The following is a 19,785-nucleotide window of genomic DNA, read 5'->3' on the forward strand; positions in this document are numbered from 1 at the left end:
AAAAGTCCATGTTCTGCCTTGGTATCCTGACTCCTTAGCATTCCAGTTCATCTTCTTCCTCCGGCCGCCCCAGATCCCTGTCTCTCCTCCCTCCATCCCTCCCAGAGAAAGCTCAAGGCTTGGCTGGGTGACCTGGCTGGGTGACAGATTGGGAATGGGGTGGGGAGCTCTCCGTTGCAGAGTGGGGCTGGATAATGTGTTTGTTACCTCAGGCCAAACAGAGAGCAAAAACTCTGCAGAGGAAAAAAAAAATCACTACTCATCACAAAGCTACCAAGAGCAAGAGAGCCTCCGGCAAGCTAGCCAGAGATCAGCCAGGCTGCCAGTTCACCTGCATCTCCCCACGTCCTCCTGGGGAGCAGGCACCGCGCCCCCCCACCCCACCAGCACTTGGATCTGCAGGGCTTCAGCTCACCGGGGGTGAGCTCAGGACACACAGAAGGCTCCCACTTCCTTCCTTTCCTGTTAGAAGACTCAGCCCAGGCTTTGGAGAGTGGATAGAAAAGCCATTTTCAACTCAGAAACCTGTCAGTCCAGGGACTCTTGCCTGGAAGGCCCTGGAGCCTCTGGCGTAGACAGATGCCCCTTGCAGCCCCTCCTGCACCCTCCCCTTGCACTTGCCAGGCCTGCCAGAGGGCGGAGGAGGATTCTACCCTCCAGGGACAGCCTCTTCTGAGGCTGGAATTAAGGAGCTAAAGACCTGGCTCCTGTTTTAGGCACTCTGACAGTGTGGTTAAGGGTACACCTCACCCTAAAACAAGGGCTTGTGCTGAATCTTGCTTCTCACACCCTCAAAGTAGACCATACACACGCCAAGAGCAAATGCCCCCAGCTACAATCTCAGCACCCGGAAGCCAACAATCTCAAATCCTCCCAGAAGTAAATTCAGCCATTAATCACCACTCCTGAAATACTGACCACAACACCAAGAAGGGTTCAGCCCTGTGGACAGTGGGAGTCAAAACCATACAAAAAAGGGGACAGGTGACCCGGCACTAGCCACAAGGACCTGTCCAGCCTGTTCATTTCTACACTGAAGGCAGCTGGTTGAAATCAAGCCGAAAAGCAGCACCTTCAGGCATGGCCTGGTGACCAGTCAGCTTGGGGAGCAGGGTGTGTCCCCCTACTTGGAATCTGGGTCAGGCTTAGATAACTTCCAGAGAGCCCAACTGATCACCCACCCTTGCTGCCTACATCTGCGAGGTGCAGAGGCTCTTCCAGCTTCCTGGGAAGCAGGCACTGATTAAAGGAACATGGGGACTGCATTTAGGTAGCAACTCAATAGAGAAGGATTTCCTCTTCCCCTTCCTCTTCTAGATCTCTGATTTATTTATAAATAAATAAATAAGCAAGACTTTTACCTGCAGAAGATGTCCACATGGATACTGATTCTCCGGTGTCCCTTTCCGGCTCCCCAAGGTGGGAGAAGCTGAACTCAACCCAAGGCCGGACATGAACCCCTAAGAAAGCATCTCATTCTCTCTTGCTCTTCAGTCTTACTTACTGAAATCGACCAGATTAGGTTTTCCTAGGCCATTGGCTCCCAGATAAGGCAAATGGATCTGTTTCTTGGCACCCCAAATGTCGAGGACGGTGTATCCCTGGCTGAAAAGACAGGGAATAAGCACCCCCAGCCAGACTGGGCCTCTCCAGGTCGGGTCACCCAGGTCTGCACTCTGCCTGGCCGGCTTCTCTCCCTGGGAAGGCCACACAGTGGTCCTCCTGGGCTCTTGGCCCTGTCCTGAGCATGCGGCCCCCACTTTGGAGAAGGCAGGGATGGAGAACCTGGTCTGGCTCCGGGGCCAGCCATGGATCCCGTGAGGGTGGCCCAAGAAAGCTGGCCAGGGCCCCCAGGGCTCCCTGCCCTGGGGCCAGAAGTGCCCAGGCCCTAGAGCGGTCCACGCTCACCCCAGAGAACTCAGACCCTCGCGAGCGGGCTCTAAGGCACCCAGGGCAACCCCTGTCCCACCCGGGGCCCAGACCTCGCCCTGGAACGGTGTTCCAGGTCTCCGCGCTCCCGCCCCGGGCCCCCAGCCCACTCCTTGGCCTCCTGGGCTATGGTCCGGCCCGGGCGCACGGATGCCAGCCCGGCTGGCCCGCGCCCTCTCCGGCTCCCATGAGCCCCCGAGTCCCTCGGCCGGCGCCGGAGCGCGGGCAGAAAGGATATGGCCATTCGGTGATCTTTTTGGCGTATTTCCTCACCACGTTGTCCTCGCTGAAGAGGAACAGGGAGCGGTTGACCGTGAGGCAGTTCTGGCGGACGGGGATGGGGTTGTACAGGGCCATGGTGCGCGCCCTCTGCGCCATCGACTGCTTGTACACCCTCTGCGCCCCGGGTTGCGCGCCCGGCCGGGGACCCCCGGCTCCGCGCCCGCCGCCGGCTCCCGCGACCACCCCGGCGGCAGCGCCCGGGCCTCCGCCCCCGTAGCGCGCCGGCATCTCGTCTCCGAAGCGGGCCATCCTGCGGAGAGCACGGGCCCCGGTCACGCTGCGGCGGGCTGCGCAGGAGGACGCCCCGGCGGCTGGAGCTGCGACTGCAGAGCCGCCCCTCGGCCCAGCCCATCGGCCCGGGGTCGGCGCTCAGGCGGCGGCGGCCCCGGCCGGGCCGGGCATCGCGGCGCGGGGCATCGCGCGGGGGCGGCGCGGGGCGCGGGGCGGGGCGAGGGGCGATCCCGCCGCCCACTCGACCAGGAAGAAAAAAATCAGTTATTAAAAAAAAAGAGCCCCGCGCACACCCCCCGTGCAACGCGAACTGGTGTGCAAAAGAGGCCTCGCCGCCCCTCCTCCGCTTCCTCCTCCTCCTCCTCCTGCTGCTGCTCCTCCGCCTCCTCCTCCTCCCGGGGCGCAGTGGGAGCCTCAAATTCCTCCGGGGTCCAGGTCAGGCTGGCATCTTGCAAAAACAGTGCGCTTAGCCCATTTAAAAATAAAAAATCTTTTTAAAAAACCCAAAAACAAAACCAAGCAGGTCTTTGCCGGAGAGCTGAGTATCAAGGGAAAAGAAGAAGAAGAAGAGAGAAAGAAAAGAAATTCCCTCCTTGATTTTGGCTTGACTTTCCTAGACCTGTAAAATACTGAGATCTGTAGCCACCGTCCCCTCAGTAAAAGGAGAGGAAGGGAAGCGAAATGGGGAGGAGAAGAGGCAGGGCGCGCTCCCCAGGGCACACGGGGAGGCTTCCAAATGCAGGGTCCCGGTTTCAAAAATTTTTTTTTTCTTCCTGAATCACCAGCAGCTGCTTCTTCCGCTGGGAAGTGGGTGCGTGCTCGCTGCGCGGCGCTCGGCGGCGCCTCGTCTTGGAGTTCAATTGCAGCAATGAAATCCTGAAAATTCCCAAGGCTGGGGGGGGGGGTGCGGCGGGGAAGGAGGGGGATGCGCGCTCCGGAGCTGCTCGGGTGCTGCAGCGCCTGGCACCCCCACCCCCAGATGCCGCCGCCTCCTCTTTCCTCTCCTCCTCCTCCTCTTCCTCCTCCTCTTCCTCCTCCTCCCTCTCCTCCTCCTCCTCCCCCTCCTCCTCCTCCCCCTCCTCCTCCTCCTCCCCCTCCTCCTCCTCCTCCTGTTTTGCTAAAATAAGACTGGTGTGGATGGAGAGGTGCGAGAAGAGGAAGGAAAGGGGAAAAAATGGGCGCAAAGGTCCACACCGCTGGCCAGCGCGGCTCCGAGTTGGAGGCAGAAGGACCCACCCAGCACGCACGTGACGGCCGCGGCCAATCGCGAGGGGGCTCCGGGCCCGCGGGCGCCAGGGACACGGACGGCGGAGGTCGCCAGGCTGGGGGAGTCGGGGCCGTTTCCTGCACCCCCCCCCCCCGAGCAAACCTGGTTCCCCGCTGGCTCTTTGACGGTGGTCCGCAGCCTGGCGTGAAAGAGGGAAGAGAGAAAAACTTAAAGGAAAGGGGATTCGCGCCTAGAGAGGTGCAGTGTGCGCATCGCTAAGCACATTTTGGTCTGTTTAGCAAAAGACAGTTTTTTGGAAGATAGGAGCATGGTTGGAGGTTACTTCTGTGAAAGTTGCAAGTTCCACGGCTCTGGAAGCTGGAAGGAAAGGTTTATCCCATCTTTGAGACCCCAGTGGGGTCCGATCTGAACTCCCGGCAGTTCAGATCACTCTGGGAAGATATCTTTATATATAAATTCCCCATTCCGCACATTGCAGTTTAGCTACAGCAACTGTAAGGTATTCTAACTTATCAAACTGGGAGTGGTGGTGTACATCTGTCATACTAGCACTTGGGAGGCTGGTCCCGGAGTGTCCAGGTGCTCCGTGCTGTGTGGTGTGGGGTGAGCTCCAGAACCCTACAAGCATTTCCCATCTTGCTTTTTCCTATTGAGCAATTTACTACACTGAAAGGAAAAAAATTGCATTAAACATAAAGGAACAAATTAGGAAACAGCTGGAAGGGAACCGCGTTAGCCCCCAGAAGCCTGCCCACCCCACTCATGTGCCCGCCTCTCCCCCAGGAGTCCCCACCCCCTGACTGAATGGTGTTCCTTTGCAGCTTTACTACTCTGTTACTCATTCCTAAACAATACTGTTTGCTTTTACTTCTTTTTGACTTTTGTAAAAAATGGACTTAGGTAGGACATGTTCCGCAGTGTCTTGTTTCTTTGGTTCACAATTATGTCTTTTAGGCTCACCTGTTGTCACATGTAGCTGTTGATGGTTTGTTTTCTGTGCTGTATAATATTCCACAGAAAGCTCCAACCAGTGTGTTATCCATTATCCTGTTAATGGACACCTGTGTTGTTTATAGTTGAGTCTACTGAACATTATCACCTCAAACATTCTCTATACATATTAGCATGCAGGCCTGTAAGAGAAGCCCTAGGTGTGGAATTTCTGGATCCATACGGAATTTATGCCTTCAGGTTTAAGAAATGTCAAACTCTGTCCTGAATAACTAAATTTTCACAAAGCACGTATAGACTGGAAGGCAGGACAGGGAGATTGGTCAAAGAAGAAGAGGATGAAGGCATTTGAATTCATTTGGACCATCCTGGGAAGATATCTTTATATATAAATTCCCCATTCTGCACATTGCAGTTTAGCTACAGCAACTGTAAGATATTCTAACTTATCAAACTGGGACTGGTGGTGTACATCTGTCATACTAGCACTTGGGAGGCTGAGGCAGGTGGATTACAAGTTCCAGCTCAGCCTGGGGAATTTAACAACTCAGTGAGACCCTGTCTCAAAATAAAAAATAAAAAGGGTTGGGGATGTAGTCCAATGTGAAGGCTCTGGGTTCAATCTTCAGTACCAAAAGGAAAAAATTGAAAAAAAGACCTTCTAACTTGCCAAGATACAGACAAAACCATTGAACCCAGAGTGGTTGGAGCTGTGAGGTGGGTGTGTAGGATTCAGGGAAGGAGGGAGGCCAGGACAGTCACCAAGGGCAAAGGTTTTCAGTACTTGGTATTGTTTTGCACATGACTGACAGTGACCATGAAACAGGAACCAATTGAGTGTGCGACTGCAGAGCCACTCGTGAGACCACTCAGTGCAAAAGGTGAACTTGTGACTTTGTTATTGTACATCTGCCCCAAAGATGGCTGGGTCTGATCACATGGGCAGTGCCCAGAAGATTCTTTTCCTTTTCTTTCTTCCCCCTACCACTCTGGGGATGGAACCCAGGCCCTTTGCACTAAGCTATATCCCCAGCCTTTTGAAAAAAAAACAAACTTTATTATCAAACACACACATACAAAAAATTAAAACCATTCAAAGAAGAACAATGTAAGGGGAAAAAAACTACAATAATATTCAAATACAGTATAACTCAACCAAAACAAAACTGAAAAGCACTTAAACATTTTTCCATATAACTTATAAAAGCATCTCAAGCACCAACAAGACACCAGAGGATGTGATTTGTTTCAGAAAGATCCCCCAAATCAACATTGAACAAATAGTGGTCTGGAAAAAAACCTCCAGTTAGTTAGCAGACTCCACATAAGCCAAACTTCTCCCTAATTCATATAACACATGATGGACACACAATCCGAGAAATATGTTATTAGGCCATTTCATCTGTGTGTATCCTTAACTCTCACACTAGAGAAACTATTCGGTATTTACACATATGTGTCCTATTTATTTCACTTAAGAGGATGGCCTCAATATGCATCCATTTAGCTATAAATGCCTCTAGTTTCTCATTCTTTATGGCTCCATTTTATTAAAAAAAAAAAAACCCACATCTTCTTTATCCAGTTTCCAGCTGATGGGCACTTGGGCTGTTTCCAAGCTTTTGCTATTACGAACTCTCCAACTATAAACATGGGTGCACATATATCACTGTGGTATGATTCTTTTAATTCTTTTGTGAAGATCCCCAGCAGGGGAATAGCTGGGTCAAATGGGGCCTCTAGTCCTAGTTCTTTGAGGTATCTCCATACAGATTCCCACAGTGGTTGCACCAGTCTGCACTCCCACCAGGAATGGAGAAGGGTTCCTTTCTCCCCACACCCCCGCCAGCATTTGTTATTGGTTGATTTCTTAATAGCAGCCATTTTTCTGGGGTGAGGTGGAATCTCAGTGTTGTTTTCATCTGCATCTCTCAAATAACCAGTGATGTTGAACATTTTTTCATATATTTATTTCCTGCTTTTACTTCTTTGTCTGAGAAATGTCTGTTCATTTCAGATGGACATTTTTGAATTGGGTCTTTGAATTGGGGGGGGGCTCTGATTTTTTTCAGTTCTTTATATATTCTAGACAGTAGTCCTTTGTCTAAGGTACAGTTGCTGAAATTTTTTTCCCACATTGTAGGCTGTCTCTTAGCTCTGTTGGTGGGTTCTCTTGCAGTGCAGAAGCTTTTTAATAAGATCCCAGTTGTTGACTCTTTGTGCAAGTTCCTGTGCCACTGAGGTTTTGTTCATGGTCTTTTCCTATACCAATGTCTTCAAGAGTTTTACCTAACTTATCTTCCAGCGAATTTAGTGTTTCTGTCCTAATATTTAAATCTTTAATCCACTTAGATCTTAATTTAATGCATGGTGATAGGCATGGGTCTAGTTTTAATCTTTGGCAGGTTGAAATCCAGTTTTTCCAACACCATTTATTAAATTGGCTATCTATTATTTATTAAATAGCCCTTTGTATTTTTTAATTTTCAGACAAGGTCTCACTAAGTTGTCCAGGCTGGGTTCAAACTCATGCTCCCCCTGCTTCAGCCTCCCAGAGTGCTGGGATGACAGCCAAGCATCACTGCACCTGGCTTCAGTTCATCAGTTTCTATCAATGCTAAACACTTGAATATTCTGTACCCTTCCTGGGTGCTGATCCAGAAGGAATGAGGAAATGTGTCCCCAGGAAATCCTGCCCTGGAATGCATAGCACTATTCGTACTGGCTGAACAGCGAAATGTCCCACACACAGGATGGGTGAGGGCACCCTGGGGGGTGACAGGGACAGTGGTGGTATGTGGCTGTACATCAGAGCCTGTGCACCTCTCACGGACACCAGGCTGAACCTGAGAAGCCAGACCCAGGATACAACATGGTGCGTGATTCCTCTTATATAGAGTGAATAGAGTAGACAAAAATAACAAAAAATAGAGTGAATGTAAACTGGTACAACCACTGTGGAGATTAGTATGGACATTTCTCAAAAAACAAAAGCTAGAAATTCCATTTGACCCAGTTATTCCCCTTCTAGGTATCTTCCTGAAAGAGTTAAAGGCATCATATTATAGTGATCCATGCATACTAATGTTTATAGCAGCACAGTTCATAGTAGTTAAATCTTAGAAGTGGCCTATATGTCCATGAACAGATGAATGGATAAAGAGAATGTGGTATTTACATACAATGGAGTACTACTCTGCCATAAAGAAGGATAAATTTGAGTCATTTGTAGGAAAGTGGATGCACCTGAGACCATGTTAAGTGAAATAAATCAGACACACAAGTTTAAATATCACGTGGTTTCTCTTATATGAGAAACCCAAAGTATAAATAATTTAAAGAGAAAAATAAAAGACAGATAAGAGGAAACAGAGAGACTCTGGAGATGGTAAGTGGAAGGTGGGGCAGGGAGAGGGAAGTGAAAAGAATCAAGATGCTATATGTACTATGTGTTCCATTTCCCCATGGCCAGTGTATTTAATGTGTATTGCAAATGTGTGCTACTAAAAAATGTTTAAGTTCAAAACTGGTCAAAAGGAAGCTGTGCCTTTTGAAGTCAAAGTGGAGCCCCCTTGAGGGCAGAGGAGAGGTGGCGGGGGCCCTTTTGGCCTCATCGGTTTGGGCAGTAGGGGCAGGAGTACATTCCCTTTGCGAATTTTATAAATCATTTTGTAAATTTTCATTGAGCTATGTGCAACTGACGTCTGTAATTTTGGTTTGCATCTCAATTTAAAAAGTGTTGTAATGTTGCTAAGCGTGGGGCCCACGCAGTGCCACTGATCACAGCAATTTGTAAGAATTTGCTTTTGACCACAACATCTCTACAACAAATTCAGACCACTCTCTAAACCAGAGGATAAAAAGAGCAGGCCTCCAGGGCCCTCCATCCCAAGCCCCATTAGCAGACAAGCTGGCTGCATATCAGCCTGAGAGATGTCGAAAAAATTGTGATTCCTGCCAGGCGTGATGGCACGCACCTGTCATCCCAGCGCTCTGGGAGGCCGAGGCAGGAGGATCTCAAGTTCCAGGGCAGCCTGGGCAACATAACAACTTAACAAGCCCCTGTCTTAAAATTAAAAAATAAAAAGGAGTGATCCCTAAGTTTGCCTGACTATGTCAGGGTTCCCCTCCCCTTCTTTAGAATCTTCTCAAATCCTATGATTCTCCAAGTGCTCAATACCTCTTTTCCCGAAAGAACTGGACTCACTCCCCAAAGTGTGTTGGGCTTAAAGTATGTTATCCTCATGGGTTCACTTTACCAAGAATAAACAACTCTTTTAGACAAAAGTATGAATCTCTAATGCTGGAAATTCACCTAACACCTAGGAAATAGGAATAAATGAGCAAAAAAATCCAGAAATCTGCAAGGGTGACCTCCCCACTCAGCCAAGTTACCAATGTTGACCAAGTAGACAGATTTAGGCTCCTATTAGCATTGCAGACAGAAGCAGCTCCGCGGCAGGTGGCCAGAAACCAGCACCAGCCATTGGCCCTAATCTTTAATATATCTGCCAGCTAAGGGCTTAATTTACCAATCAGCAGCAGCATTACCACACTGGCTTTGGGGATGTTATTCAATTGAACACAACTAGCATCTTTGAAATAAATGCCACAAATACATAACTGCAAATTGCATTCATTTGACTTTTAAAACAATTACCAGCAAATCTAGGCATGTTGGGTTGCAAGGAAGGATGAGCCAGAAGCACTTGGTCTCTGTCTGCTGGGCTGGATATCCGTGAGGAATGAGTACCAAGATCTTTGGGAGGTGGAGGATAAAAATGCAAAGCCAAATCTGATAGTGCATCTGTCATAATGGAAGCACCCAAGAGTGAATTCAGAAACAGAATGTGCAGTTGGGCACCTGTAGTCCCAGCTACTTGGGTGGCTGAGGCAGGAGGATTGTTTGAGCCCAGGAATTCAAGGCCACCCTAAGCAACATATTAAGACCCCTATCCCAGAAAAATAAAATGTGGCTGTCACCCCAGGCATAAGGACAAGGCAACATGTGGCCTGCAAACTTCCAAGACTAAACAAGCCAAGGCTAACTCTGGACACAGACCACGGTTCAGACCTTAACTACTCTAGCCCATCCTAGCTGTGCTGTCCTGGTGAGCAGTGCTACCCCTCACCTCTCTGAATTTCAGCTTCTCCATGTAAAATGAAGAGAAGACATCTTGCCCTAGTGGGTGAAGCAAGCCATGAAGGTAAACCCTTAGCAGTGCCTGGCATGTGATGCATAGTTAGGAACTGGTGGTGAACAGAGTTTTGTTTGGTTTTTTTCGTTTTGGCTTGGTTTGGTTTGGATTTTTTTGAGACAGAATCTCAATATGTGGCCCAGGCTAGCCTCAAACTCATGGTGATCCTCCTGCCTCGGCCTCCTGAGTGCTGGAATTACAGGCGTGCATCACTATGCCTGGGGAGATTTTTTAAATCACCATGGTTTGGGGCTGGAGATATAGCTCATGGGCAGAGCATATTCCTAGCATGCACAAGGCTGAATTCCATCCCCAGTATCAGGAAGAGGCGAGAGAGAGGAGAGAGGAGAGAGGAAAAGAGAGAGAGAGAGAGAGAGAGAGAGAGAGAAAAGGATCATAGCTGAGAGAGAGAGAATGGAAGGATCATAGCTAATTTTCCAGATGTGAGAACTAAATTTGTGGATACACTGGCTAAGATTGATTCACTAATGGCTTACTTCTAATTTCTTAACCATCCCTTTTCATTTGGGAGTCATTTTAGATGCCTGGAAAGAAAGCTTGCAAAGAGCATTCTCATACCTTTCCCAAAGCTCCGCATCTCACATCTCCTGAGTATTTTTGTTAAAACTAAGAAACGAGCCCCAGGTGCTGCCATCAACACCCTATTTGGTCTTGGGGTCAAACTCAGGCTACTACACGGTGTTGAACCAGCAGGTCTCCTCGGTCTCTTCCAACGGTTCCCAGCCCTGTTTCTTGTGATTGGGGTAATTCTCAGGAATAACGACCGGGTGCTCTGCAGATGTCTGATGATTTGGGCTTAGCTGCTGTTTTCAGATGAGACTGGGGTCTCGGGTTTGGGGACCAGGGACTGCGGGGGCGGGAGGGGGGGTTGACACGCCCTCTCCCTCACCTCCAGGTTGCACAAGGCCCATGTCACCTCTCGCTGGTGACGTTAACCCAGACAGCTCAGGTCCAGCAGTGTCTGCCAGGACTCTACACCATCAAGTTACTATGTTTCCTTGTCTTCTCTAATCTTTGGAATTGAGGCTCTAAGACCTGTCCACACTTGGTGGGGGAGAGGTGGGGAGTAGGTGTCACTTGCTGGCTCTCCATAGCCATGGATTCCACATCCTGGGATGCAACCACCACCCACCCAAAATATTCAGAGAGCAGGGCATGGTGGCACACACCTGTTATCCAGCCTCTGGGAGCCTGAGACAGGAGGGCCACAAGTTTGAGCCCTGCTTAAGCAACTTGAGGATTTTGTGAGACCTTATCTCAAAAAAAAAATAAAAAAGAGCTGGGGAGGGCCAGGTATTTAGCTCAGTGGCACCGCTCCTGCCTTGCAAATGCAAAGTCCTGAGTTCAATTCCCAGTACCAAAAAAAAAAAAATGCATTCATATTGATCATGTAGAGACTTTTTTCTTGTCATTATCTCCTAAATAGTATGACAACTATTTGCATAGCATTTACCTTGTATTAGGAATTATAAGTCATTGACCTAGAAGGGGAATAGCTGGATCAAATGGAATTTCTAGTTTCAGGGTTTTTTTGAGGAATCTCCATACTACTTTCCATAGTCATTGTACTAGTTTACACCTGAGGCCAAAATGTCAAGTGAAATAAATCAGACACACAAGTTTAAATATCACATGGTTTCTTTTATACAAGGAACCTGAAATATAAATAAAGAGCAAAATGAAACACAGGTAACCGGAAGTAGGGAGATAGATCTCCTTAAATGAGAAGGGGACCAAGAGATCGGGGGAGGCCATGGAGGGAAGAGAATGAAAACAGGAATTGAAATGTGTTATGTGTGTGGACCAACGCCACACAAGGAATGTGATCGTTATGCCCTGCAAACAGGGACTAATAAAAAAGTGATAAAAAGGAAAATATGCAAGAACTATCAGGAGATGCTGAGAAGCAAGTGTGAAAATTTGAGGATGTAAACGTAGGGACAATGTAGCTCCTGGTGGACATTTTTTAAAAAATTCTTTTCCCCTGATGCTGGGGATCAAACCTAGGGCCTCCCACATATGAGGCAAGTGCTCTACTCCTGAGCCACATCCCCGGCCTGAAAATCATCAACAGTAGCTGTTAAAACAGTAACTCCAGAGACAAGTGGGTGACTGAAGGAAGTGACAAGTCCTTTTCTTTTGAGTTGAATATGTTAGGTATTTTGTCCCAGCAACAGAAAAATGACTAAGACACTGTGCAAGAGAATGCCCTGTTTAATAAACACCATGCAGCGTACAGGGCTAAATGGTCAATACACGTATAAACAACTCTCAGTGGTTCAAGGGGAGAGACAGAGAAGAAGGGAGGGAGGGAGAGAAAGAGTAAGCACAAGTGGTAAAATGTTAACACAGAGGAACTTGGACAAAGGATATACAGGAATTCTTTGTGCTATTTGTACAACTTTTTGGTAAGTCTGAAATTTCAACCAAATAAAAAGTTGAACATATGGGAATAAAAAGTGATATATACACAAGGTTGACTCAGTCCTTCCTTCATTTTGCTGAGTACCTGCTATGTACCAGGTAGTTTTTTAAACACAGATCAAGGCAGGTAAAATCCCTGTGGTTATGGAGTTGGAGGCAGAGAATGCATAGAATAAAGAAGGAAAATGCATATGTAAACTATGTCAGAAGGTGCTAAGTGTTAGAGAGAAAAACGGAGTCAGAAAGGGAATGCCACAGGAAACTAAACTAAAACTGGTCCCAAGATACATCACCCTAAACAGGGCCTTCTCTTCCTCCTCTTTATACTCTCCTCCTAAGAGCCACCCACTGCCACCCGTTTTAGCTCATTATTTTACTATTTACTACCAGGTTGCTAATTAATTTACTTCTTTTAGACAATTTTAAATTTTCCAATGTTAGGCATTATTTTTTTCAACATTATTATTTTATTCCACCCAATTCTCAAGCTGATTATATACTGCATGTAACATACTAGGTTATGCATTGCAGAAGAGATGGACATGCATTCACCATCCAAGAGCCTATAATTAATTTGGAGAAGCAAAATGCACACCTGTAAGCATTTAAGTAGCAGTAGGAAATATCCTGCAGCAATACCAGACAGAGTTACAATAGAAGCAGCAAGAAAGTACTACCTGTCTAGGTGCCAAACCACTTAACAGGCAATAATTATTAACTTCTACTATAGGGTGGAGCCTTTCTCTTTCCTCCATCCAGCCCCACTGCTACCCTCCAACACCCACATCTGCCCAATACTGTTCTATCACAAAGCCAGAAAGATTCTGTGCTTATGGTATCATGCACAAGCAAAAGCTATTTATAGTGATACTGTGAATAAACTATAATCACATTTTCTTCCATTTGAAAATTCTAGTCTCCTCTAGGGGTATTGTCTTGATTTTAATTTTTTCTTAGTTTACTAAAAACCTATCACTAATTTGACCCTAACATCTTTAGCAGCTACTCTATCTATGTCATTTACCCAGAACCTTCTTGGTTGAACTAGTTGCCTTCTCTCTGACACACAGAATTCATCCTGGACTCTCTCTTTACCATAACCAAATTAATCCCTTTTGCCTCTCCTTGTTGGGTCCTTTTATTCTAGCATCCCATGTCTCCCTCTTTCTTGGTTTACTCCTTTGTTGTAATGGAGCATATCCCCCAGTAACTTTCTTAGAAAGGATATATGACAGGTTTTCTAGTTATCTGTTGCTGGGGAGAAAAAAAGTCCAAACCTAGTGACATAAAATAGCAACATGAATTTATAATTACATTTTGTGGGTTTGGGAGTCAATTGGTCTCAGCTAGGTAGTTCTCAATTGGAGTCTGTCACACAAGTGCAATCAGATAGTATTAGGAACCAAACTTATGGCAAAGGTTTCCCAACACACAAGGCTGGCACCAAGGCTGGAAAGATTCAAACAACTGGGGTTTCTTGAAAATCTGTCTCTACTTCCATATGGCCTCTCCACATAGGGTCTCCACAGGGCAACTTCAGAGGAGCTGAACTTCTCTTATATCAGCTCAGGACTTCAAAGCCTCATGCCTCAAGGGAGAAAGCCAGAAAGAAGCCACATCCTTTTTATGACCTCACCTTAGAGTCAGAAAGCATAAATTCTTTCCTACTTTGTGAGATCAATCTCAAAGACTCACCAAGGTTCCAAGTAAAATAGAAATTTCAACATAAAGAATTCAAAAAATTAGACCCCCCCCAATAAACGACCCAATTAAAAAATGGGCAAATCATCAACTGGAGACTGGATAAAGGAGATGTGGTATTTATGTATTTATTTGGTACCGGGATCCCCGGCCCAAGATGTGGTTTTTAAAAAATAAAATGGAGTACTACTCAGCCATAAAGAATGAGAAACTAGAGTCATTTATAGCTAAATGAATACACATTGAGGCCACACTCTTAAGTGAAATAAATAGGACACACGTGTAAATACCGAATAGTTTCTCTGGTGTGAGAAACTGAACGTGTAAATAAGAATCAAAATGCATAATAGGTAATGTGAAACAGGAAGAAAAGGTATAAAGGGGAAGAGGAAGCAGGAGGAGTAGAGGAAAGGAAAGAAGGGAAAGAAAAAAATATGACAAAAGGAAAAAATGTAAACAAAGTCTTTGTAAATAGGGAGGGGTGGAAGGGTTTGAAGGGAGGGCAGGGAAATGGGGAAAAAAATAAGAACCAAGATATATCATGTAAAGATACAAATTCCCAATGATGAATGTCATCCTATTGTGTAACTAAAATGTACCAATAAACTTAATGAAAAAAATGGGCAACTGAAATGAATAAACAATATAAATGACCAATAAATACATGAAAAAATCTTCATCATCTCTGCCATTAGAGAAATGCACATTTAAACCACACGAAGAATCTATCTTACCCCAGAAAGAATGGCTGTCATCAAGAAATCAAATAATAACAAATGTTGGCAAGGCTATGGGGAAAAAGGAACCCATCTAAATTGTTGGTAAGACTGTAAACTAGGACAACCACTGTGGAAATCAGTATAGAGATTCCTCAAAAAACTGAAACTAGAAATTCCATTTGACCCAGCTATTCTCCTTCTAGATAGCTTTCTGAAAGAGTTAAAAACATCATACCATAGGGATGGATGCATACCTGTATTTATAGCAGCACAATTCACAACAGCTAACTCTTAGAAGTGGCCTATATGTCCATCAATAAATGAATGGATAAAGAAAATGTGGTAATTATACACAATGGAGTACTACTCTGCCATAAAGAAGGATAAACTTGAGTCATTTGTAGGAAAATAGGTGCATCTTGAGATCATAATGCTAAGCAAAATAAATCAGACACCCAAGTTTAAATATGAAATAATTTCTCTTATATGAGATGTGTTATGCACATGTTCCAACTCCCAGATATAATCATTATGTATTAGAGACATGTACTAATAACAAAACAAAAACTGGGGGGAAAAAAGAATATAGGTTCCACTCCTTTATAGGGAAGTAGCAAAGTTGACAAAGAGGATGCAAAATAGGAAACATGTGGCTATTTTTGAAAAATAGCATTAGGAAGCAAACGTTTTGATGCTTACATTCAAGATCTGAACCATAGGGGCTGGGGATTTAGCTCAGTGGTTCTGGCACCTGCCTTGCAAACGCAAGGTCCCGAGTTTGAGCCCCGGTACCAAAAAAAAAGATCTGAACTACAGCATTTCTAAAATAAGAAAAGACAATCTGTCTCTTTTCTGGACCCCATAAAGACTTACACTCTGAGACAAATATTAGAGCCTTTCACCAAATTTTTCTAGTTCTGCCTGCACAGTTTTGGGGGCAAGGCAGTATTTCCTTGTCCCCTGGTTTGCCAGGGCATGTGATTAGTGCTGGCCAAAAAGCTCTCAGAAGGAAAGGAAGGATGCCATTCCCAGACCAGAGAAGTTCATTACCAGTGCACATCTCTAACACAGTGTCTGAGATGTAGCCACCAGCCACACGAAGCTGGTAATACCTTGTTTTCCCCAAAATAAGACCTACCCAGAAAATAACCAGCCTTGAAAACTAGCAATCAAAACTACCAGCCCCAATCAGTCTATCCTCGCCTTACCTGCCTTACAGAGTAACCATCAAGCAAGAGGAGTGAGGACAGGTAAGAAAAGGATAGTCTGATTGGGGCTGCATTTTTGATCTCTAGTAGCTGTCTAGTAGCTGCCTCCCTGGCTAGCACAGGTAAAGGACATTTCTAGAGGGTTCTGCTGGGCACCAAGTGCTCCTTCTTTGTAGAGCACACTTCCTTTCTGCACAGGAAGTGCCACGGCTGCAGATGGCCAGGGCTCTGTGAGACCACAGCAGAAGTAGCACAGAGCAGAGGTTCCCTTTGACTTGTGAGGACATTTTGAGTAGATGAGAGTGTCTGCAGCATAACCCACACCATACCATTCACGGTTCCAGTACACTTTCCATGGACATCTGCTAGGGTTGGGATAGAGTCTGAGCTTCTCCCCCAAAGGCCCAAAGTGCTGGGGCCTTGGTCTTCACAGTGACCACACTGAAAGACGGTGAGATCCTTAGGAGGGAGAGTCTAGTGGAAGGTCACCGGGGTCACTGCATGTGAAAGAAAGGAAGGTAATCTGCATGGGAGCCCTGGCCAGTTCTCACAAGAGAGTGGTTGTAGAGGAGCAAGTCCGCTCCTCTGCTTGTGCTGCCCTCCCGTCTTTCCTTGTGATGTCTCCAGGTCCTCAGGATGGATGATGTCACCCTAACCTGCAGGACTGTGACCTCAATACCTCTTTTCCTCATGAAGTTGTCCTCAGAGGCCCCTCTGTTCCAGGTTTGGCCCCCATGGGGCACTATTTGGGAGGTGGAGCCTTGGGGGGATTCCTAGGTCTTTGGGGTGTGTCCTTGAAGGGCACTGTGGGGCTCCATGCTCTTCCTCTGCCCCTCTTCTCTTCCTGGGCCTGAGATGAAGTGGTTTTGTCTGCTGTGAGACCCTCCCATGACGTGCTGCCTTACCAGGCACCCAAATAATGGAGCAACTTGATCACAGGGTAGAATTTCCAAAACCATGGACCCCCAAAACTTTTCTCTTAACTCGAGCATTTTGTTGCCATCACTGAAGCTGATGAACATGCTCAGTCTTGGGGATTTTGTTACAGTAATAGAAAACTGACTGATAAAGTGCATTCTCAAAATAACTAAGGCTATGATTCGGATGCCAGTGTCTTCACCCGGGTATCCACTCAGCAAGCTAGCAATTGAGCAACTAGTAGGTGCCGAGCCCTACTTGAAAGGCTTTTTGCTATGGGAGCAACAATTTTGGGGGGACACAGGGGATTGAACCAGGGCCTTGCCTATGTGAGGAGTGCTCTAATACTGAGCCACATCCTCAGCCCTGGGAACACTTTTGTGGGGCCTCTTCACTAATATGATACCTCCATGCTTATGTCACTAAGTAGTAAACTGTTCCACATTACACAGAAGCTGCAAGAGGGAGGTGAGTGGAGGTCACAGAGTCAAGAAGGCTTCCTGGAAGAAGTGTCAAGGGAAAATGGTACTTTTTTAAACCTAGGCAAAACCGAGGATGGTAAAGCATGTTTTTTTGTCAAGCTATTGACAACTTAATTAAACATTTTATTATACTACTATAATAATGTTATTAATTTTTTTAGTTGATTTTTCTAAGTGCTATACAGATATTAACTTGTTTTTTGTCACCGTGGTTTAATGAGATGGTTACTATTGTTATCTGCATTTTACAAACAAGGCATGGAGAGATTAAAGAACTCTCCTATGCTCACAGAACTAGTGAGAAAGGCTGGAATTTGAATTTAGGAAGCCGGGCTCTAAAGTCCACACTCCAAGCATCACAGCTACCTCTTTAGGAAGAAGGGAATGAAAACTGGGTGGAGAGAGAAGAAATCATTTCTGGAGAGGAATGGAAGAGGGAAACATAGATTTGCACATGAGGAGTGTGGCCTTGGCTGTGGAGACAGTGATGGGAGCAGTGGGGGGTTAAATGGTGGCCCCAAAAGACACAGGCATATGCTGATTTCCAGAACTTGGGGGTGTGACTGTCTTTGGGAAAAAATGTCTTTGCAAATACAATCAGGGTAAAGATCTTGAGATGAGCTCATCCAGCACAATCCAAAAGATGATCTTACTTCCTTAAACGAGGCAGAAAAGAAAAGACCAGAGGAGAAGTCCAGACAGAACAGAGGCAGAGCCCAAAGGGACACAGCGACCAGCCAGGAAGACAGTGAGCCGGACAGCACTGGAGTGAGGCAAGGAAAGTGGAATGGGTTCTCCCAAGAGCCCCTGCAGGGGTGCCACCCTGCCCACACATAGGTGGAACTTCTGACCTCCAGAACCACGAGTGGGCAAATGTCTGCCACTGTAAACTACCTAGTTTGAGTAAGTTAATAGCAGCCACAGGAAGTGACTGCCCTGTAGACAACACCTTGGGAGGTGGGGCTGGGGATTTAGCTCAGTGGTTCCAGCGCCTGCCTTGCAAGTGCAAGGTCCCAAGTTCAATCCCCGGTACAAAAAACAAAAAAAAAAGATAATTTAAAAAAGAAAAGAAAACACCTTGGGAGTGGCTAATGCAAGACATTAGCATCATGTCCTCATGGTTCACTCACATCATAGTGTATGTCAGAGTTTTATTCTAGGTTGCATGAGATTCTTTTATCTGTTCTTCCCTTGATGGGCACTTGATGCTTCCATTTTTTGTCTGTGGCAAATACTTCTGTACAAGTTGATTCCAGTCTCTGCTCTCATCTCTTTGGAGTTAACACCCCCAGAAGAGGAAGTGGTGGACCACACTTTAGCTATCTGTTTAATTTCCTTTCTTTAGGAGCCGCCTAACCTTCTCCACAGCAGCTCCAGGGTCCTTAGCTTTTAGAAGTACACATTCCAATATTTACAGATGACACTGTGTGATGCCTGGCACTTGCTCTAACATACCCCCAAGGTTACATTAAAGCAAATCAAAAGTTTGCTTTAAATTTTCAAATTAGGGTCATGTTAAAGCAACATGAAGAGGACAGAGCAACACGAGGAGGACCATGAGTGGATAATTATTGAAGATGGATGTTAGGAAGATGATAGGTTATGATTCTATTATCTCTTCTTTCGTATTTTTTCCAAAAGGCAAAAAGTTTTTTTTTCCATTCCCTGCAAAGTATTTGAGATATTCTTGATTCACATTGCAATAAGATGCTTGCACTTAATTATGGAAATAAAAGTACTCAAGCTACTATATTCTCAAGCAGTTATAAATTATATGCAGCATCAAGCCCTGCTGGTAAGTCAGGAGCTTGATTAAATGCTGACTTATATATTCATGTGTATCTTGAGAAGTTAGCAAGGGAAATTTAATCAACTGAACTACATCTGCTTTTACAAACTCTGGTCTTGGTTCTCCTTGAGTAAGAACGGAGTAGCATTTCACAACTTGCCAAATAACAAGTTTTCTCTCACCTGGAAATAAACTCAGGGATGGCAGAATCAAGTACATTACTTTGCCTGGAACACTTGACCAAAATTATCAGGTCCTTTGTTCGTCTATTCACAGATGTGTGTTAAGCATCTATTACTTACCAGGTCCTGTCCTGGGCTTTCAGGACATAGCTGTGAATAGAACAAATAATCACCCATTCTTAAGAAACTCACATTTATGGGCAGAAAAAACCAGAAAAAAATAAATGATAAACTTGGGTAGATTTATCAGAGGTCAATAGAAATAGTTTTAAGAAGAAAAATGGAGTAGCTAAGGGGTCAGAAAGGAGAAGAGAGGGGCTATTTTGGAAAAGGGTCTCTGAGAAGGTGACATTTGAACAGACTTGGAGAAGCACAGGAACTAACCTGTAGGTTATCTTGGGAAGGAGGACTGTAAGCAGAGGAAACAGCAAGGACGGAGACCTGTGTGGATGGAGCCAGGTGCATTTGAGGACCAGCGAAGACACTCGTGGCTTTCAAGTGTTACGGTTTATATCCAGATGT

The 19,785-nt window shown here is 45.9% G+C and overlaps 1 protein-coding gene across 8 annotated transcripts in view; it reads right to left on the bottom strand.

The window, feature by feature from the left end:
- Cacna1a (calcium voltage-gated channel subunit alpha1 A) overlaps positions 1–19,785 on the bottom strand; it is a 306,123-nt gene that overhangs the window by 222,900 nt on the left and 63,438 nt on the right. For all 8 annotated transcript variants that reach the window (XR_015447494.1, XM_004872432.3, XM_004872431.3 and 5 more), the window contains exon 3: positions 2,168–2,461. Coding sequence is in view for 7 of the 8 variants with exons in the window: in XM_004872432.3 (XP_004872489.2) it covers positions 2,168–2,461 (294 nt within the window). In the remaining variant the exon portion in view is untranslated. The remainder of the gene's footprint in view (positions 1–2,167; positions 2,462–19,785) is intronic.

Source organism: Heterocephalus glaber, unplaced genomic scaffold (genome assembly GCF_053883595.1).
Source record: "Heterocephalus glaber isolate CG9 unplaced genomic scaffold, H.glaber_assembly_v1.0 deba00001760, whole genome shotgun sequence".
Lineage (NCBI taxonomy): Eukaryota > Metazoa > Chordata > Mammalia > Rodentia > Bathyergidae > Heterocephalus > Heterocephalus glaber.